Source organism: Triplophysa rosa, linkage group LG14 (genome assembly GCF_024868665.1).
Source record: "Triplophysa rosa linkage group LG14, Trosa_1v2, whole genome shotgun sequence".
In the NCBI taxonomy this organism is placed as follows: Eukaryota; Metazoa; Chordata; class Actinopteri; order Cypriniformes; family Nemacheilidae; genus Triplophysa; species Triplophysa rosa.
Window position 1 is genome coordinate 8,211,773 of NC_079903.1, and position 23,398 is coordinate 8,235,170.

The window sequence follows — 23,398 nt, forward strand, 5'->3', positions numbered from 1 at the left end:
CATGCAGGGGGGTAACCGTGGCTAAAACACAAACACAATCAGTGACTCATCACTCACAAATAAAACTATAATAACCACAAGCTTTGATTCTTGTATTCCGGTTAACTTCCGATAATTTGTGTCTTATTAAGTATAATCAGATCACAGAGATTTATTCACTTTCTGCTGCCAAGAATCGTTTATCTGAACCTTCCAGGTGTATGCCATTAGTTAAAAACGTTAGTTTGTGTAAAAACGTTAGTTTTTGGTTACCAGAACATTATTTTTAAGGTTTGTTTTGGTTGATCCAGAAAAGTTTTCTTTACATAAATCGAACCGTAGTTTTTGGTTCCCAGAACATTCTTAGAACCTAAAATTATTGTTCGTGGAACGTTCCGTTTGCTGGGCTAGTCCGTTGAAACTCTGAGATGGCTATACTTTTGACCAGGCTTTACACTTTTTAAAGTTTACATTGTTGTTTTGTTTACATTGTTTGTGTTATTTTATTTTAAGACACTTTAAACATTTACTTATTAATAAATTCTGTTACAATCAATTAACATTGGTGCTTTACAGTTAAATGGCTGTTTAATGTATTATGTCAAAATGATGATATGCAAAATGTTAATGTATGATTGTTACATTTCTGGGACATCATTGACTACCATAGTAGGAAAAATGGTCATATCATTTTTTTGTTCTTCGTTTGTTTTTTTGTTTTTTGAAGAATTTAGAAAGCAAACAGTTGTAGTGCACCTTTGACAACCATTTAAATTTTTCCTACTATGGTAGTCTATAATGTCCCAGAAATCTATGTTGCTAACATTTTTCCAAATATGTGTTCAACAGAACAAAGAAATTTATACAGGTTTGGAACAACTTGGTGGGGAGTAATTCATGACAGAAGTGGACTATCCCTTTAATAGTGTAACTATCAAGAGATAATGTGCAGTCATTCGGTTATCGCAGAATAAACCCTGACAGATTTATCAGGATGCAAAGCGGGGGATAATTAAATTATTGGACTTGAGAATATAATTGGACACAAAATTTTAATATGAAATATCTTGTTGCATAAGAGAAACCCACATTTGTCACACATTTTAAACTCACTGAAGCATTGCCGCTCAATCTATTGTACAATTGCTTCGACTGACAGCAAAGAGCAAACACACAATAGCTCTTGTAAACACATTGCCTCTGAAGTTTGTTCTCACATTATGACACCATTACCACTAGGGTGAGATTAATAATTGACACCTATTATGAAATCTACTCCAAACTAATAATAATAATAATAATTCATTACATTTATATAGCGCTTTTATGCCTGGGCACTCAAATCACTTTTACATGGAAAGGGGGAATCTTTTATTTGGCCATATTGCGCCAGAACACCCACCACACACCAGTTTATTGGTGGAGAAGAGACAGTTTTTAGTATACATGGGGATGATTAGGAGGCGAATGGGCAAATTTGGCCAGGATACCAGGATTACACCCTTATTCTTAATCAAAGGACGTCCTGACCACAGAGAGTCAGGACCTCAGTTTAATGTCTCATCCGAAGGACGGTGCTTTTAACAGTATAGTGTCCCCGTCACTATACTGGGGCTTTAGGACCCACACAGACCACAGGGTGAGCACACCCTGCTGGCCTCACTAACACCTCTTCCAGCAGCAACCTATAGTTTTCCCAGCAGGTCTCCCATCCAGGTACTGACCAGACTCAGCCCTGCTTAGCTTCAGTGGGAAACCAGTCTTGGGCTAAAGGGTGATATAGCTGGACTTACATACAGATATTCTGTCCCTTAACCCTTCTCACAAACACACTGTAAACCCGGACAAGTTGAGTGTACTTAAACATTTTGAGGTAACCGATTACCTTAAAAAATTTAAGTAATGTGTATTTGATATTTGAGTAAAGAGAACTTAAAATGTTCAGCTCATCCAACATATAAAAGGGCATTGCACTAAATTCTAAATAGACTGAACTTAAAATAATTAGTAACATCAACTGCTCTGTCGAACTTTCTGTTTGAAAGTCAAGTCTATGGAAAGTTTCCTTTTAAAACATGGAAACCCAATGTGTATGTGTGTATATACATATATATTCTGAGAAACAGACAAAGACACGTGGATGTTTGGAGAGGGTGTTGTTTCTTTACAAATTTTCCATGAACAAGCATGGTGAATTCTCAAGCTGCAGAGTGCAATTGAACAGTATCGCATAATGTACCGTGCGAAGAAACCAAGTTCAACAACGCATCAATTGACAAAATATCATATCACATCATAGGGCGTCAAGTTCTTAGCACGCATGCAGACAGCACATTACCAGCAAATATGATGGGAAAGAGAGGAAACGTATACTTGCACTGCACACACATGTCAAACCTGTTAATGTTGTGTGCATGAATGAAAGCAATCACTTAGTTTGTTTACTCTGTAACAGAAGCTTAAGTAATAACTTCCCTCTTAACGCCAGTTTTGAACACCAGGCACTGTTAGTGTTCAGTCTCACAGAAAACAATGCCATTTGTGTTTTCTTTGTGTTTCTATGATAAAATGAACAGGCCTCTATGATTTGTAATAATAAATATCACTTACCTTATTTACAGGCATGGGGGTGATTTGCAATATGAATGTATGGTAGGTAAAGCTATGAAAATATAATGTCTTGAAGGTTTAATGGTTACTTTTAAAACAAAATAAACATAAACTTTCCATTCTTGTACAAATAGCATCATGACAATGACCCTATTACACATAATGAGACTGTCTCTTTGTGTTCACAGTCTATAAATATCAGCAGAATGTTGCACAGCTCCATTACAATACCCAGCAAATATGTTCGACAGCAGCAAGTCTATCTAAAGTCAGATATCCACAGTTTTATAATAAATATTTAAGATTTTGAGAGAAGGCATGCAGTGCGATGGAGGGGATAGTTTCAACTTTCAGCTGAAATCTAAACACATGGTCAGAGCTTTTTACACTATACAGAAGCCCTACCGATTATAGTCTTTTCTTTATATTATTTGAATTAAACCATAATAATTAAATTAGGTTATTTGTACTTACATACCACGATTAAATAAAAAATTGAAATGTCATTTTCACAAACTTTTTCACTTTAAAATCACATTTTACACCAAAAAAGATCTAAGATTGTAGTCAAATTGAAATGTCATTTTTCACAAAATGCCCACTTTTAAAACACAGTTTAATACCAAAAAAGATCTAAGATTGTAGGTCTGAAAATCAACATTATTGGGCAGTTTATCAGATATGACTAATCGTGCTCCAAACAAAATGATCAAATACAGCATGATTTACATTTGAAATAAAGAAAATATTTTTGAGAAATGTCTGCTTTGGTATAAATACAATGGAAGTCAATGGGGGCCAATGCTGTTTGGTTACCAACGTTCTTCAAAATATCTTTTGTGCTCTGCAAAAGAAAGTCATACAGGTTTGAAATGACATGGGGGTGAGTGAATGATGACAGAATTTTCATTTTTGGGTGAACCATCACCTTAACTCAGTGTTGTTTTAAAAAAGTTGCTAATTCCTTTTAAGAATTAAAGTGGGAAACGTTGCATAATCCAGAGATAAAAGTGGCTATTACCCCAATAATAAAAAAAGACATCATCCCCGAGTTAAACATAATGTGGGAAGCCTTAAAATGCTGTCACAACATGTACATTTGATGTATCACCTGATAGCTCAACATTCTGCAGTACTGCAGTAAATTAGGACTTCCCCTTCTCTTAAAGGGGCAGTTCACTTAAAAATGAAAATCCTACAAACATTTACTCACATTCATGTTGTTCCAAACCCATAAGGCTTTCTTTCTTCAACAGAACACAAAAGATCTTAGGCCGAATGTTAGTGACTGACAGTCTCAGTCCTCATTCACTATCATTGTATGAAATAATAGCAGCATCAACATGCTATAAAATGAAAACGAGTGTGTTCCATTGACGAAAGGCTACGGTTTGGTAAAACATGAGTTTAATTCAAAGTTTAATTATTTATATTTTTCATTTTTATGCTAACTTTAAGTTGCTGATTTATGATGTTCTTCTGTGCTTGTGATCATTTGTACATTCTGTTTTGGGTATGCATGTGATTTCTGGTATGTGCCACTGCACCGCATTTTTTTAAAGGTTGTATTTATAAGTTTGGTTTTAGTTATTGTAGCGCGCACACTTGCACGTCTAGTCCTCTAGTCATTTTCACACCCACATGCTGTGGTTTACATGCATGGAAGAGTTTGCTTAAGCGTAAACCTTTGTTCCCAAATTCTTTGAGTCTTTCGCTCTCCATTTCACGAAACTTTGGCCATACCCTGTTGTCCATTTTTCAACATTCTTGGTTCGTAGACACATTCATACCGTCTTTTTTTAGACTTCACCAAGTCTCCTCACCTTCACTCCCGATATACCGTAGTGCACAACGTCATAAGTATTCTATTCAGAAATGCCCCTGTTCTTCAAGATCTCATTGTGGGAGGCTGCAGTAGATCTTGCTTTGAATGCTGGAACTGTGGCTGGGGTCTCCGCCTTCCAGCGGGAAGGACAGGGCACTTTGAGCTGGGGTATTGACGGCATCTCGGGGAAAGCGGCAGCAGAAGAATGCTCGGAGGTGGTGGAAGACCGCCTTACGAAAGATGATGAAGATCCAAGGGTCAAGGATTGGGTTACAGGCAGAGAAGCGGAAAGCCATGAGGTTCTGCTGGTCATTCCCTACCGGACTAATGGCGTTCACAAAACCACAAATCTGAGAGAGAAACGAAGAGAGAGAGAGATTAGCTTAGTGGGAGAGGCAAGAAAGCAAAACATCCTCTCTCTAAACTTCAATCTATCTTTGTCTAGTCTGCAAGCATTTGACAGATAAGCTGTGTTTTTCTTAAACAATGCGTCTTGAGCACACTGACTGTATATGAGCACAATACACTGTACACTGTACAAATCTATAATAACTGTACAAATGTAATGTGAAAGATGAGGATTAGATGTAAAACAACACAAATGTCAGTTTATTTTGTAAGGCAGGTTTGTCCATTTCAAGACAAAACAAGCTTTGTCTTAAAATGAAATCTTTCACTCATCCTCACGTCGTTACAATCCATTTGATATGTTTACTTGTGTGAAACACAGAGGGCATTATCTATAGGATTGTCAAAGCTGGTGAAGGTGGATTAAGACTAGTCATTGACATTTGGTTAGATCACTCGTTTGGTGTTTCACACAAAAAAGAAAGGCATACGGCTTTGGTACTTATTGTGTAAATGTCGGAAGTGTTAGTGAGAAAACATGAGTAGTAAACGAAACGTTGACCGATTTTTTGTTGTTTCGTTTTTGCATGAACTATTCCTTCAAACCAGGGATTCCCAAACTGGAGTTTGCGAACCCCTGGTGGTTCACAAGGGAATTGCAGGGGGTTCACTCTAAAAAATAATTCATGTGTCTTAGTAAATATCACAAAAATAAATTATATATTATATATATATATGAACTTAATAAAAGCTACATATTAATAAAATGTACATATATTATTTAAGTTTATTTAATGAAAAAAGACGTATTTAATTAACAAATTGTATATTTATTATACACTAAATATTTTTGGTGAACTGAATTCTAATAAAAATATTTGAGAAAATCAGATTTACTTAATTTTTTAACATACCTTTACACAATTTAAACAGTATATTTCATTGATTTCACAGCTTTAAAATTCTTTAAAAAAATTTGAGTGTTAATTGTTTCACGTTAAATAACTGTTAATTTCTGAGTGTTTTGTAAACTGTATGTCTACCAGTGCACATACAAGTTGTTTCCATTACTTTGGAAAAAATTTAAATTCCAAAGAAATTTTTATAACAATAGTTATGTAAAAACCAAAAAAAGTAATGTTTTTGAAGTTAAACGTGCAAATATTAAATTGAAATATTTACTTCCTCAGGGGAGTACCTCTCAGGGGGTACTTCAAGTTAATAATTTAGGTCAACGGTGTTAAAAAAGTTTAAAAACCCCTGCTTTAAACCAAGATGAGGACCAGCACAACAAACCTGCCCAAAATATCTCCCTGAATGAATGTAGTATTATTATCGGTTCCAGATTTCCTGTAATAAATATTCAACAGATCTGTTCTGCGATTAAGGCTGTGCTCTGGAAAGAACAAGTCTGCACGTTAGCACGCTTTGTGCATCACATGAGTTTGAAGTTAAAATCAGAAACCAAGACCATGGCCACAATTAGGAGGAAACAGCAGATGTAGGGCGTCTAATTTCACTGTTCTTAAATTCCCCCAATTACATATTTCTTAGACTTCCACATGGCTTCTAAATGGTGGTCCTTCTAGCTTTTGGGCCGGAGCTTGTTTTGTGTTGGTTGAGAAAGTTCTCCAAATCTGAGGAACATGTTGTTCTAAAGAGGTAAGACATCGGTCATGGTTTCAATTCCTAATCTCTTTCCTCACTTGTTTCTATTTGATTTCATATCCTGATTTTCCATTAATTCAACTTTTGCATCAAGCAAAACCAAATACATGACACCAAAAACAACCTTCTGGAAACCAAAGTTACCGTAGTTTTACACTGATCCAAAGATAAAAGCTTCAACATGCTGTGTATCAGAGTTATTATAGTTTTGATTTTAGTTTTATTATTATTTTAAATTAGCTTTTATATTTTAAGTTTTAGTTCAAGTTTAAGCAATTTTAATATATGATTTAGTCATTTTATAATGTATTGGTTTATTTTTAATGTTGCTATATAAGATTAATACATTTTTGTTTTGTTTTAGTTTATTATTATAATTTTACTGCTTTAAACTTACTTCAATTTATTTTTGAGGCAACATTTCAATTTTTCACGAACAGGGGTGAGACACAAGGATACAAGGACAGAGGACCCAGGTGCAGACAGCGGGTAAGGGGTTAACAAAAGATAATTTTAATAACATAGACAAAACAAAAACCTGCGAGGAGGTAAAATAAAAAGAACAAATGTAGAAACATGGTGGATGGACAGGAACACAGACTAACTACACTAGAAAAGACTTAAGATAACATTTGACATTAACTACAAATAACTAGACTATACTACACTGAACTAGACACAGGGACTCACCCACATGAATCGAAATGGACCAGCACCGGACAGAAAACACAAGGGCATTGTAAAGGGATCAAATCAAGAGGGGACCGCTGTGGGGCATGAAACAATAAACAAGCAATAATGAAGAGACGAGAGGGAGGGAACAGAGACGAGACCGAAGAGTGTGTATGGAAGGCCATACGGACAAAAATGCCCCTCTCCACATAAAACATGAGGTTCTGTCATGATCCTGCACTAGACCACGAGAAACATGACATGACGCAGCAGAATCACGACAGAGTGAAGTTTTTCCAATAATTATTAGGTCAATATTTTACAAAGTATTTGATTTCAATGAACAGGAACGTTTTCAAACTTTTAGTTTAAGTAAACTAAATTTACCTTGCTGTGTATGTACCTCAAAGTTCATATCTATTATCTTTTTTTTATTTAATTGCAATCTGAACTATTGACAGCCCTAATCTGTTAAATAAATCACAATCTACGCACATACGGGGGAACAGAAATAGTGTGTACACATATGGACAAGATTCTCAACACAAGTCAAACATCAATGTCAGAAAAAAACATGTTAAAGTTGCTATAAATGTCAGTTAGCCTTGTGAAAACTTGATTTATTTAACGTGATTTATTGGGATTGATAAAGTACCTGCAATTATTTATTTTCTGTGTAGGGTTGGCACTGATGAAATATCAAGATTAAGGGCGGTTATAAGGGCACTAAATATCAGCTCATATTTATTGTCCAGATGCTGCCCTCCTCTTGATAGCTTCTCACTCCACAGCTTTAATATATGATTGAGTTAGACTGAAAATGTCGTAAAGATTTATTTTGTGTGTTCTTGCCTGAAATACTGATGTTCTGTCAGGAACGAGTGGCATTGATAAATAGGCCCAGCAGGTGTCCTGACCTGAGTGTTCAGGTGACAACTTGGGTTCAAGTGTTTTTTAACCCTGGGTTACACAACACTTTCACTTGTATTTTGCTTATGAAGTTCTAGTTTTCATGACGCACTGCCACATGCGTACTGCAGTGCACACAAAACAGGACGACGTTGATGGTCTGCCAAGCATCTGATCTGACTATTTTTACAAATGCAATGAATTAAATGTGTCTCGGTCTGGAGCGTATAGATAACAACCTAAAGCAACTGAGTAGCCTACCCCGCTCGTCGTAAAATGCCACGTGCACGTTAAAAAGCAACGCTAAGGTGCGCTGCCCAAACGTCAATATGTGATGAGTCGGGAGTGACAGTGTCGTATTTTCAAACCAGCATTGGGTCAAAAAGGAACAGACCCAACTGTTGGGTTAACCTAACATTTTAGGCTTGAACCAATTCAGCATAGGTTAAATTATATCCAAATGGTTTGGTTCATCCCCTTTTGACCCAACGTTGGGTTAAAAAAACAATCCTATTAATCCTATTAAATTAGAGTGAATGCATGCATGAATAGTGGAATACTTCTGCTGGTATTGTGACAATGCTACCAGGAAGACCTGCGTAGTGTCTCTTACTGACAAGAAGTGCTGGTGCGCTTTGTGTTTAGTTGTCTGCAACAGCAGCTATGTGGTGATGTCATTGTTTATATTCCATCACCAGACGCAACATTAATATCAATACATTGACTACTGTAACTATGCTAGATGCTGCGTGAGCCAAAAATCATTTGTGTTTTATCTTGGATAGATTTGTGTAAATGTTGCTGTTTGAGGCTTAATATCCAACTTTAATAATGTAAAAGTTAATATTAAGCTACAGGAATGACATTAATGCTACTGTCTCGAGTCATTCCTGCAAGGTTTCCAATCATCCGCTTTGGCAAATAAATTGACATCCAGTGCCACCAGCTCTGCAAGGTATCACTAGTGAGTCTGCGATCGCATGTTTCACCAGTTGTCAAAACACCTTAAGCAAACACACCCCAAATAATTCCCCTACATGTCCATAAGACCTCATATGGTCCTCCAGCGCTGTTATTTTCTCGCCGGTGGGCTGCAAATCAAGTTGTGACAGGACACCAAAGATGGCCCATCCGTATCTCTTTAAGACTGTTTTAGACACTTGTGTTGATCAATTGGTCCAAAGCAAAGTTTGGCTTCCTCACCACCTGCTGGTACAGCCCGATCTAATGGGAATTCGTAATTAAAAGTACATTTAAACGATGAAAAACTGAAAAGTACACAGGACAGCGTTATCAAATCAATCTGCATTTACACGGATTCGGGAAAACGAATAAAAACGCCGTATTATGCATGCCAAGCCAGTGGATGGCGATGTTGCGCTGTAAAGAAACACTATGTGACTGCCCACATACGTATACCCTATTTTAAGCTAAAAGAGCTTTTTGTCGGTGTGTATGTTTGTTCATAGTTTGTGTATATAAATACTATGTCTCCACTGGTCGTAGTGGTGAAGTAAATCTACTTGTTGCTAGAGAAATGTTAATAAGTAGGTCATGCAGCATAAACATACAGCATGGAGGCCGCCATTATTGTTTTGGGAATACTTGCGCATGCCTACAGACTGAACGCGTAATGCGCATGTATATGACGTCATCGTTTTTGGAAAAACTAAGTTTACAAGGAGGCGATAATGGTGTAATTTTCAAAAACTTACACTTTGAGACCCGTTTTCAAAAATTTGCGTTTTCAGTCCCCCAAAAAGCTGTTGTCGTGTAAATGAACAGCAGAAATACATAAAAAGTTTTCCATTTTTAGCTGAAAAGGTCACATGTAAACGGCCTCTAAAATACCATAAAATAACACTTTTGTCACACAAGATTACATGGTTTACTTGTAAATTTGCAGTCTTTTTCTGTAATTTGACGGTTTTTACCGTATTTCAAAAATACACTTTTTTTTTTTAAAGTAATTTTTCTGCAGCTGGGGCACCAGTACAATACCTTAAAATAACAGTTTTGTCATGTAAAATTATTTTTTTATGGTAAATTTGTTGTTTATTTAGCGTATTTTAAAACCACATGTAAAATCTGTAGGGATGAGTGGAAATGAAAATTCTTTGCCGAAGCCGAATAAAAATGAAAAACTTGGGCCGAATACCGAACATGGCTTTTCGTATTTCTTCTATTTATTTAGCAAATTTTTTCACTATTGCATAAACTGAATGGTCAAAATGTGCTTTTTATATATTTGTCTTGCTCTTCAATATAATACAATATAACTTAAAATAAAATTGAGCAAAACAAGTAGGCTAAATAAAAAAGGCTTGAATAGCCTATATTAGGCCTATAACTGATGGCTGAAAGAATAGGTACTGCACCCCTGCAACAAAATACTTAATTAAAAAGTGTCATTCAACATTATAAGATAAAAATATGAATAAACGAAAACTGTTGGATTATTATAGGCTACACTGCAAAATGATTTAAAAAAAACATCCATGCAAGCAATTCTGACTGACAACCATTTCAGTTCACATCTCTCCTCCAAACTCCACCCACAAAAGCTTTTCCGCGAGCATATTCGTTATTGAAAATGTAGACGCGCGGCAGGTGCGCGTAAACAGGGGGCGACGCGGTCGCGATGCGCATGCGGTGCGCACATTTTTCTAGGCGCGTCGGCGCAGCATCGAGATAGAAATAGTTCAACTTTTCGGAGTGCCACGCGCGCACCGCGGGTCATTTGAAGAGAGAAAGAGGCGCGGCTCGCGTTTTCCGCGCGGTTTTAGACGCGAAATTTGAATCGGGCCTTAATAAAGCGCGGGCGTCTCTCTCGCGCTGGTTACTGCTTGATCATATCACACGTCATGTTCGGTAAAATTTATTCGGCCATTTCACTTATTAACACCGAACATGCTTTTTTTTTGCTATTTTTGGCCGAATATCTTTGGTTGCCAAACATTCGGTGCATCCCTAAAACTCTGTAAATAAAATCCGTAAAATACACATTTTTTATAACAAATTTTTAAATAAAAATGTATAGTATGGTTGAAACATAAGATAAAATTGCAATACCTAAATACAAAATACATTAAGATTTTAAAACCACTGTCATTGCTAGTCATTATTTAGACTAAACTCTGTCATGTAGGGGTGACTGGGGACAGTTGCAACATGGCTTATTCCTCCGGTCAGGAATGAGCTAGAGTGATGATGCTCATACTGCATATGTTTACAGTAGTTATCCCCTTCACCCTTCTGGAAAAAATCTGACATATGTGACCGTTCCTTCTAGCCAAACCAAATTTCAAGATGAAAAAGTACTTTTTTAATACTCAAGATTTTTTTCTCTTACTGTCTAACTGTTTGTGTGAACTATTATGTATATTATGTATATATGTATATCATTTAAATCAGTGTTTTCTTAGCTTCTAAAAGGCATTGCTAGTGTCAAAGCTATTGTGTCTAGCTAGAATAGCAATATCTTTCATGGCTGCCAGTGTTGACAGTTATGACAACACTGATGTAAAAAATTGTCAAATTAGCATGAATTCTAAGTTTATGGATTAATAAAGAACACTTTCAATAGCTACCTTTTAAAGTAGATACTATCAGACTAGACCACAATGTAGCCAACATTAAAAACATAGCCTAACAATTATAATAACAACAACAACAATAATAATAACAATAATAATACAAAATAATAAACATTGTTACTCATTACTTGGAAATATGTTTTTCCAATTTAGTCTTTATACAATCAATTTAACTGTTCACACACACAAACAAACAAAACAGTTCAGTCCAGAGAAGTGCGCACAAATATTTCAGTAGGCTACATTTTCAGTATTTTTATTTTTTTTGGCCAGTTTGTTCACAAGTAAAGTTAAGAAATTGCAAAATAATGTTATAGAATATTTTTTATTACATTTTAATTAATGTTGCAACCGTCCCTGTGGAGTGTTGCAACTGGGGACAGTTGCAACATTTGACTTTGTCTGTTCAAGTATAAATTGTGCATCTATTATTATAAATATGCATGTTGCAGCAGTGTAGGTGGGTAGCTGACAGATGTGGGTTTAACATATTAACATTTTGGCTTTCTACTAAAAACAGTCTCTGAGAAACTGAAGGAAATACAAAAAGTGTTGCAACCGCCCCCAGTCTCCCCTACTGAAACAGCCAAGTGGCTTCGCATGAGCCATTTTATCTCACTGTGCGACCCACAAATGGGTCCCGAATTAAAGGTTAACGTCAGAAACATGAATTACAGCCGCTGTTACTACAAACCCTACAGCATCATTTTTGGGCCACTTTAATTAAAAGCGATTGTAGAGATAAGACAGGAAATGATGTGGAGAAGTGGGTGTGATGAGATCAGGAAATTATCGAGCCAGACTGGAAATCACGTCCTGTTCGAGAACAACCACATCTAGTGAACGCCAACCGCAAATGCACTGACCCCCATGGCCCTGCTGGTCATCTGCTCATTTGGAGTACTGACAACTTTACCTATAACCATTAAGTACAATTATAAATTCTGTAATTTGCACAAGATGCACGTCTATTTGCTTTGAGGCCAATCTATTGTAGTGTATTTAGAAACAGACAGCATTAACCTTTGGCAGATATCTCTCTTCACGGAAATTGGACCACAAATGTGGATGAGGCATTCTGAGAAGGTGCTTCCCGTTAATACCGCCTGCACTGTTCATGACTATGATATATATAAAGCCTCTGTTGAGATCCATGAGGTGAATAGCTGCCAAATTTTACTCTGTCACAGCATATACAGTATAGCTATGCTATTTTTTAATTTGCTTTGTGCACTTGACAGACTTCAGCTGAAGTTTAAAGGAAATTATATGTCACTTAAAACAACAAGCAAAATGGTTTGACTTCCTCAGCAGAAATGAAACTGAATCGTTCATTGATGCAACCTATTCACTCCTGCCTTAAAAACACTTCTAGACGTTATTTCCTGATTTTACATACAAGTTTGGCCTATTTTAAAACAGATGTGTGGTTTTTACCACACCTACAGACTATCACTTGGAGGTTTTCGGTAATCGTGTCACAAGTATTATGGGAAAATGTTGTTAGGGTGACTGTTACAAAGTGTGGCCATTACAAGTATTGTGCTACATACTCCAGTGAACTGTGAATACCTCTAAAAATATTACCTTCATCAATTTTGCTTGGGGTTTTATCACTCATCTCCATTTTTATAGTCATCCATCATCACATTTCTGATGAGCATTTTCCAACACTCATTGTATTCATCAGATAGCATAATTTCCCTCCACTCTGTGTCTACCGCTGCCTCTCTCAGCCGTTCAGAGACATCTGAGTACTTTCCCTCCAACCATTGAAAATATGTCTCGATACTGTATCTAACCTGACCACACAGACAGCAGCAGTTTGAGGCTCTGTGTGCTCTGACACAGTTTTTCTCAGTGATGGGCGTAAAATGCAACACATACAAAAAACAAAGTGTTGCCTGCTGAGGGAACGACGTGGAGGGCAAGAACCACCTGACGAGTGCATTAAAATCCTTAAAGGAGTCATGAATTAAGACATCAATTTTAACCCGAGCTTTTGTTATATAAGAGGGAATCGTATTCAAGCGATTGAACACCACCTCCACAGAAGAATATAAACGACTACTTCTCTAGCCCCGCCCACTGGTTCGCACATGACAGTACTGAAGTAACACAAGTTACGCGGAACCAGATAGAGCGAGCAAGCAATAAACATGCCGTTAAAGATCGCAAAATATTGTGCAGTGCCTGGTTGTGGAAAAACATAGTCGCTGCATAACCTTCCTTCGGATTGTGGTTGAAGTTAATTTTTAAAGACATTCCAGCTCACGTGGGTAAAACGTGGGTTTGTTCGCTTCATTTCACCGCAGATTCCTTTGTGAACAAGGCACAGGTCGAAGCTGGATTTGCGGAGAGACTAAAATTAAAAAGCAGTGCAGTGCAGTCAATATTGGATCCGATAAGAAAAGCGTAGCAATCTTATTTGAGTAAAACATATTTGTACTATGCGTCACTTTTGCTTTGTTAGAGATAGCTTGATATGCCCTGGTAGCCCTATTCGCATGGGATTAGTATTACCTGGGGACCTCTAGTCATTTGTAATAATTGAAGAGGTTGTCTGTGATCTTAATACCGTGCGAATCGGCATCTCTGTGAATTGGTGGGCTCATATATCATTTTTCAAGATTTTATCACCATTTGCGAATAATGGAGGCTGTTTTGAAGTGTTTAGATATTATTTCGGGTGCTGGGTCATATCCATACCTGCCAACACTGTCGTAATCGGAAATAAATCAGTAAATTTGAGTAAAATCACAGGCTTCACTTATCCAGTGCGAATGTGCCACATGAAATACAGATGTGGGGAGGTAATTTATAAATCCCACGAGGTCCCCAGATAATACTAATCCCGTGCGAATAGGGCTAATGTGTAACCTAACGTTACGTGCCTAACCAAATTCACAAAAAGCTCCAACTAAGTTTACAACGCAAATTGCTATCCAATCATAGCAGTGGGCGTTTACTTACAAGTCTTCAATGCGGCCCGCCCATTAAAACAGAGCGTTTGTCGAGCCGGCCTCAAAACCGGGGTAGAAAATAGCCTATTACTTATTGATTTTGATGTTTTTAATGTAAAAACCACGCGAACGTCATAAATAGAACTCAGTATAAAACAATAAACAAGGCCAGTTCATGACACCTTTAGTGCACAACTAGCCTGGATTATCGCTTACCATGGTTATTTGCCAGATGAAAGCTGTTTACAGTGTACTTTTTGATCAGACAGGTGAAAATGACAGTTTTCGTCAGTTAATTTCAAACATTGATCAAACTGACTGGAACTACATGTGCATTAAACGGTCGAGTATTCAAACAGACTATGGTATAATATATTTTAGATGGGGAAATAAAATGGGCAAACAATCTCAAAGCCTTATGAGAGACCTGAGCTATACTGAGAACCACCCATAACACCTGTAGCAACTAATTGGCACTGCACAATGCGATAAGAATTAGTGAGTACCAAACTTATAGTATGTTGAAATTAGTATTCTCAAAGTACCAGAATGGGCTCCTGTTTCCGGTGAAAATTCGAAGTGAAGATCAATAGACACTCAAATGCTTTGTTACCCAAAACTCATTGCGAGAGGGCAGAGTTTAGTGACACTACATAATAAATGTAAGTATACAGTAGACATTACATGAGAAATAATGAACGAAGAAGTACTTGGAAAGAAATGCTGTATTTTGATGTGTGTGACTGCTAATGATCAAAATGGTGTCTAGGAAACAGCGGCCACTCCTATTTCACCTTAGTATATCCCAATGCATGCATACTGTTTTGTTAAGCACTAAAATATATAAACTTGTCCATAACAAAAACAGGACAGACTTTAGGGCAGAGGTGGGGAACCTTGATCCTGGAGGGCCACTGTCCTACAGAGTTTAGATCCAACCAGCTAAAACACACGCCTGTCGTGAAGTTTCTAGTAACCCTGAAGACTTTAATGAGCTGGTTCAGGTGTGTTTGATTAGGTTGGAGATAAACACTGCAGGGCAGTGGCCCTCCAGGATCAAGGTTCCCCACCCCTGAAGTAGACAAACTGGAACGCAGCACATGTCATGGGAACATAGATGCTGATAAATGTATAGCGTTCTGATTGGTCAGGGTAAATGAAGACGCTCCACCCATGCATTTGTTCAAAATCAAAATGCAACAGCACCCTAACAACAACCCAGAACACCCTAACAACCACTTCACAAGTTCGCCTTAGCAAATAATTAAATAGGCGGCAGTTTAATTAAGCAGAGAATATTGTATGCGTATTTGGAGTGCTGTCCAGGGAGAGGGCTCCGGGGTCGGCATTCTCTCCCGACGCCGGAGCACTCCACCTTGTCCGGATTTAACTATTTATAGAGTTTGCTCTTGATTTGATGGGACGGGAGACGTAATGGCTGATGGCTTGCAGCTGCGTAATTGTTTGCACATGCTCCTCCCGAACTTTGTTAATAAAACATAATTTATCATTGCACTAAAAAACACCAACCACCCAGAAAATTGTATTTTTGTGGTCAATTCTAAACAGGCAAGACTTGTCTTGTCTTGTAAACATTCAATAATTATTATTACTTCATCAAAGAATGTAACCCAACAGGACAGGTCTAGCACCTCCTTTGGATGTACCAAAACATCAAAGTGACAATACATGTTTTGATTGACTAATAAATCTATTTTGGGAAAGCCTCAGGCTTTAAAAGAAAAACATATCACATACACTGTTAAAAAAATGCTTCAAAAGGTTCTTCAATACCATAGAAGAGCCTTCAACATCTGAAGAACCTTTCTGTTTCACAAAAGGTTCTTTGTGGCGAAAAAAGGTTCTTCAGATTACAAAAAAAGTAAGAAAGAGATGGTTCTTTAAAGGCACACTTATCTGGAAACACTTCAGCACGTTCAAAGTCGTCATCTGATTGGTTGAATTTCACAGGATTTCCTGGAGACGTGCATGTCGCGTTCTTTAAAGGTCGGCCTGGAAACAACACGAAGCCGTCTGATCTAAAAAGTAAGCTGTTGTGTTTACAACGGTTGCTATAAGAATTCATCACGATCGACTAAACACTTAATTCTTAAAAGTTTGTGAGGTTCATGGCATGAAGTTATAATCATTGTTGTTTCTGTTAACTTTTGACACGTTCGTGAATTTACACCGGTCTGTTACTGCGGGGACATTTCCACGTCTCTAAACATGACGCGGCACAAAACGAAACGTGATTGGTTGCTTTATCTGTCAGTCATATGGCCACTTGGGTGGGCCTTGGCCAAAGAAAGCGGCGATAAGTTCCAGACCTTCAGTATGAAGATCTGGCTAAGCGAGACTAAAAAAACCTTTCACTGAATGGTTCTTTGAGGAAACAAAAATGGTTCTTCTATAGCATCACTGTGAAGAACCTTTAAAGCACCTTTATTTTTAAGAGTGTAAATCTCAAAGCGCTGTAATTTTCAACATCTCGCCATATTGTCTGGAAGTGTATGAATGCTGCTCTGTTGCACAGAGGTTCATTAGATCATCTGATGTTTCGCAAGTTTAATACGGTGACATCTCAGCCTCCCTGTGCATTTTACATCCTAAAATAGCAGCAGGCCGGTAAAACATTAAGCTTTTCTCACATCCACGCTTATATTGTGTTTCACTGTAAGGGCTTTAAACAAGTTGAAAGGCTTTGCTGTAGATCAGAATTTAGGTCAATACTAGTTGGATAAGTGAATAAAGAGGCGTGTCGAAAACAGGCACACACAAACCCATCTTAACAATAGCTAACGCCAAAATATTAACACAGAACATTCTGACATCCGCTTTGGCTCAGCAACTTAATAAAAGAGGCATCATTATGTTGTATAAGCCTGTGTGACTGTTAGCACAATGCTGACCAGCTCTCTTTTGTTTCTTTAAGGGTCAGTCAGAGTACTTCTTCTACTCATACAGGAATGAAGTATTTAGAAACGCATTTGTCTCCCATGTAGGGATGTTCATACTCACCGTTTAACCGTTAACCGATAGTAAAAAAATTGACAGATTAATACTATCAGTTGTGTAATTCATCTTATTGTTGAGGCCACATTTGTCAGGGCTTTACTTCTCCAAATGGAGTGTGTCACTGGCAGCCTTGCTCAAGCTCAAATTCGTTGTTTTAAATGTAGACGCGCGACAATCGCGCTCACAACGTGCTGTGACATTCTCTGTCTTCCCGGCGTTTCTACACCACAGCGAAATGAAGCTCAGCAAAGCAAAGCTGTGAATCCTAGCAATCAATTTATCCTTTACATAAACTTATCTCCTGGATGCTTAGCATCGGCAGCCTCCCGTGAGCTTTGGAAAGGAGGAGAAAATGGCGCGACCTGTGGTTTCCCTGCCTTCTTTTAGACATGACGTAAAAATACGAATGTGAAATATGAATAAGTAATACATAATGTTTGTATTTTGCGCAGTTATAGCAGATCGGATTTATATCTGTTTAGCTAAGACACATTTATGTGGCCAAGTGCCCTCTTAGGATATTAATACTGGCTGGTGGAAAGTAAATGAAACGTTCCCGAGGCATTATCTCTGCATTCCCGGGACATCCGTCCCATCTGAAAGGGTGTTTTCTAACGAGGGTCTAACTGTCAACAGGCTCAAGACTGTCCCCACAACACGTAAACATGTTACTTTATTAAATAAAAACTAGCCAAGCTTTGGATTGAGGTAGGCCTGCTGTTTTAATTTGATGAAAAAACTTTCTGACAGAAATAAACTTTGCCGGTTCTTCTGTGTTTTCGTTTTGTCATAATATGTTAATTATTTAAGTAATTTTCTTGCCTGTTTACTTTACGCTTTGGATTTATATTATTTTAATTTTTCTCCATTGTCCAAAACGCTGATAATATGAGAATGCAGGTGCTGTTGTTGATATATTCGTTATACTGCTGTTTGCGTTGTAAAATAAATCGTGAAAAAAAACGTTGTATTTTTAACGTGTCACAGACCCTCGTCAACTGTAGCTGTGTCTCATTTAGAAGTCTGCGTCCTCTGGATGTAATGCGAAGGCGTATGTGGCCGAAAAACGCTACCTCCAGAAGACGCAGCCTTCGAAATGAGACGCAGCATGTATTTTTATTTAATTCCAATTTAATATTAAAATCTTATCAGTTAACGGTTCATGTTCGGATAACGAACGTCGATTCTCAGTTAGGGAAATTAACCGAAATGAGCATCCCTACTCCCATGCCAGACGGTTGAACCAGTTACAAACAGATACTGTGATAAAATTATTACTACGATTTCGTTTGGACAAACCTGCTATCGTGACAGCCCTACAAAGATTTCAATATGAACACAAACACTTTTCATCCATTTCTTCACATTATTTTATATTCTTTACTTTATGTTAACAATTGCCTCGCAACTTGTGTCTGTTAATATTCCTCTTGAGAAATTTAAACAGAAACATTTGAAAAAATTGACACTCGAGTACTTAGTTCTGAAAGATCATGTAGCTGTACCTCCATCATAAAACAGGTGGTTCCTCTCTCACAAAACATTAGGAGTATACAATGACCCTAGCAACTCTAAGGCCATTGTATAGAATCATTTACACATGGGACTAATCAAACAGAAATCTAAAAATGTTTCCCAGAATATGTGCAGGCACACGCAGGTCTAAGTATCATTACAAGACGGCAATATACAAAAATCAGCAACATGCAGCAGATCAGGTCTGCACACAAACATCGTTTGTGAACAATTGCTTTAATCACTGAAATAAACATTGATGGTGCTCGTTTGTCTTGTGGACCTTTGACTGACCTTACATGCGGTCTGTGTGGAATATCATGCACTGAACATGCATACTGATGCCCACCAATAGACAGATTTGACCTGGAGGTATTTTATGCCAAAACAATGTTCTCAATGTGTGTCAGAGGTTCTCAGACGTTTGGTGTCTCTGTTACTTATTTGCATGTACATGAAAGCTCATTTCCATGTGGTTTCTTTGTTCTCACTCTTGTGAGCCTGAGATTTCTGTTTTTCATGTAAGGTCACAGACTACTCCGAGCGACAAAAAACAACAACAAATCTATGCAATATGATATTAAGTGCTGACTGCTAAGCAAACAAGATTACTAAAGCATTTTTTTCATTTTGCACATCAGAAAGTCTTGACAGGACGAAAGCTTCCAATGGCTTTCTGACATTTGTTAATGACATTTGTTAAGAGTTACAAAGCAACAGCAAGAACAAGATTCTTATCTTTGTACCAGTATTTATTTGGCACTCTTTAACAACACATCGGCAACGCAGCAATATTTTTTACTATTGTTTCTATTTCGTTGTCTTCACTGTCTTCAAAACAGCACGATAGTGGTAGTTCATGACAAAGCAACGTAAGAGTAGGATCTTTTAACAAATCGGTAAAAAAAGAAGCAACCAAGTTATCAGTTTAAATTAGTCAATCGTTCAGGGGTGAGTTTCCCGAATGACGACATAACTCACTGGTTAACTACCATAGTACGATGCATCGTTGGAGAAATTAACTACCTAGTCACGTGTCACGACTCTGCCTTATCTTGTCATGGTTTTCTTGGTCGTGACAAAGCCTTTGGGTTAGTGTGAGAAAGCCATGGGGTGTTTATCTTTTTGACACTCCATGTGTTTTCTCGTGTCCTGTCATTGGCCCCGCCCCTCTCGTTTCCTGTATTGCTTCCCTGCTGTGTTTCATTACCCTCACCTGCCCTGTGTTATTATCCCTCGTTTGTGTTCCCTTTCAATAGTCCACGTTTCATTGTCTTGTTGCTCGTCTGTTGTACTGTGTACCTTGTGCTTGTGGTCTATGTGACGGCCTGAGTTTAATGCACTACATCTTCGTCCTGAGTTTTGTGAGTTTTTGTGCCTAGTGTGCTTCGTGTTATCCCCTTGCCTTGTTTGTTTATTTGGTTTACCTTTCCCTGTTTTGTGACGTTGTGTCGTACCTCGTTTAGTTTACTTTTGCCCCATCGAGGGAAGTATTTGATTTCAAGTTTTGTATACCAGTTCTGTTCTCGTTTTGACACCCCCTCATGGGTATTTTGGTTGTTATTTGTAAAATAAAGTTTTTGTTAACCCCTTACCCACCGCCTACACTTGGGTTCTTCCGCCACGCCAGCCGTGACAGTCACGACTGTTTCCCGAAAACGTAGTACATTTGTCATACATTTGTCGTTTGGACCACGTTGGTTTAACAATTTAGTTGTTGACATCACACAGGTGGTAATAACAAGGAACTATGCTTCTAACCACAGCTCGAGAGCAGTAGTTCCCACCACGCAATTTTGTGATGCTGTTCGCCATTGATCGTTATGACGATGGTTTCAGGAAACAATAGAATCGTTGAACTATACAGGTACGAGGGAACTTGTGAACGTAGTTAGCTAACAATGCTTTTGGGAAACGCACCCCAGAGAGGTTACTTAAATATCAAGTGACTCACTCACTGACCATGTTTACATGGACAACAATAATCCGATATTAACACGATTAAGACAATACTCTATTTAAGAATGGACCATGTAAACAGAGCTTTTTGATTAGCTTAATCCGTCTAAAATCATAATCGTAGCAAACACAAATCGAATTAAGACGGGTGGAGTACTCCTATTTTAGTCGCATTATCGAAGTGCAGTATAGACATGTACACACCTTAATCGCACCATTACCGTCGTGTAGGAACTTTCACGGCACTTTGCGACAGGTTACACACACGCACGGCAGTGGACAGCCGATTTGTTTTACGGCAAACAACATGGCTTCAAGCAAGAAAGCACATTTTTGGTCCGAACGTTAACAAGAAAGATGCCAACAATTCTAGAAAATAAATGAAACACCAAAAACTGTATGTGGTACCATGGCGAAGACGAACTGTTTGTTGATACATGAAATTATGAAGGGAACGTCGTCGCTTAGGGATGTAATGACGTATGCCATTAATCGAACTATGTAGTGTAACATGTAAAACGGGGACATGAAAGGTATATTCTTAAAGCAACTCATGTAAACACCTTAATCGTAATATTAGCTTACTCAGAATAAGTCAAATAATTTGATTACTGACGTCCATGTAAACGTGGTCACTGACTGGATATTTATGACAATGTTTAGTAAAATATGCACTAATTATATTATTATGCTAAAGAATATTTTTTTCACAATTTTTTGTATGAATTTGATGTGAATCGTACAAACAACGTACATCATTAGAAAAAAGCTAGACTGAAGCCCCTCCCCTAACCCCACCCCTAAATCCAACGTCACTGGCGCTATATAGCATTTATACGAACCTCGTTTTATAGTTACAAATATAGTTTATGAACCTCGTAAGCCAATGTGTTCACACTATATCCATTGTGGGAAAATCTAGAATGTCTTTAGATTCATTTAAGACGGGAAACGACTAAATAATTATTGCCGGCTCTGCCCACATTATACATATCAATATATACAAAACCACTGCAACATTTCATTGGTCATTCATTGGTGTAATTAAACCTTTCAGATCAATGAATCTCATCTCGTTCTGTATGTCTTGTGACTTGTGATTAGGACTTGTGATTTATGCAATGGTTGAATTCTGCACCACAAGCAACTGAAAATGTTTTGTGGGTAGGGAAAGAGAGTGCTTGAAGAAGTGACCTAAATTTGACTTGATATTTCAACTGCAAAGTGTATCAGTTAAACATTAGCCGGCGCTCACGTGAGGGAACCGACTGTGTTTTTACCACACAGGCAGGACATTTGCCAGATACACTCGACTCTACATCATAATATCAAACAAAACAGCTCATATCAAGCCAAGACGACTCGCTGACTGCAAAATGTACCTAACCAGGGAAAAACGATAGGGTCATTATGAACGAGACAGCAGGAAAAAACAAAGGAAAAGACGCTAATAGTGTGTTTGGGACTTTTGAATCTCACCATTTAGAGAAATGAAGTAATGGCATAGTAAGTCTGGGAATTGGGAATGTATTGTGCTTAAAGGCCATATAATGTAAGAAATCACTTTTCTGGCAGTGGTTGAAATGAAAGATGTTCGGGACAGAAGCTTTAACAGAATGAGATGTGCTGGAACAGTTTGTATTTGATAAATTAATTTATTCATATTTCCATTGTTTCTTTTACATATACGAGAGCAGGTGCATCGCAAGTGGGGGGAAAACGGTGAGTGAGTACATAGGGCCTTGGCATGTGAGGGGCCTTGAAGCTCCTGAAATTATGATTATTATTATTTTACAATTGTGCGCCTATACTGCGCGTCTACTCTGTACAACTTCTCTGTTCTCTGCTAATTTTGAGAAGCTTCGGCAGACGTCTGTGTAAATGCCTCACACGAGGACAGTGGAATGGACTCACATCCCTGCTAAAAGCATTCTGTTATCACTCCGCTAGATATCTGTGTACTCCGCTCCGGGTTTCCATTTCCCGCTCACAGTCTGCGTTCTGACTCCGCTCACAGCAGATGATGGATAGTCTCATCAACAGGTAGATGAAGTACAATACACTTAACAGCTAGTGCTTGATCCGATAAAGTAGTATTTGGGTAGTTTGTTTTTAGTATTTATTTCAGAAATGTATAAGTGCAGTAGCAGTATTTTTGGAAGCCTGCTTAAAAGATTGAAATCGATCTCGGGGGTCTAAATTAATACCAAATTCGCTGTTCTTAGCCTTTACAAAATTAAGGCAGGGGACTGTGAGTTATGTTCAGCAGACAACCCAAAAACAGTTCGAATTGAATATACAGGGCAAGCTGCTAACTTTAAAACAATCACTTGAAA

The 23,398-nt window shown here is 37.8% G+C and overlaps 1 protein-coding gene across 2 annotated transcripts in view; it reads right to left on the reverse strand.

Annotated features, from left to right (window-relative positions):
* Window positions 1–3,187: 3,187 nt before the first annotated feature.
* The window catches only part of ptgir (prostaglandin I2 receptor), a 33,006-nt gene continuing 12,795 nt past the window's right edge, over window positions 3,188–23,398 (reverse strand). The window contains exons 3-4 of one of the 2 annotated variants that reach the window (XR_008964302.1): window positions 4,413–4,764; window positions 3,188–3,433 (exon numbers count right to left, since the gene is read on the reverse strand). Coding sequence is in view for 1 of the 2 variants with exons in the window: in XM_057351208.1 (XP_057207191.1) it covers window positions 4,486–4,764 (279 nt within the window). In the remaining variant the exon portion in view is untranslated. Of the gene's footprint in view, window positions 4,765–23,398 lie in introns of both variants that reach the window. The other variant, XM_057351208.1, reaches the window with a different exon arrangement.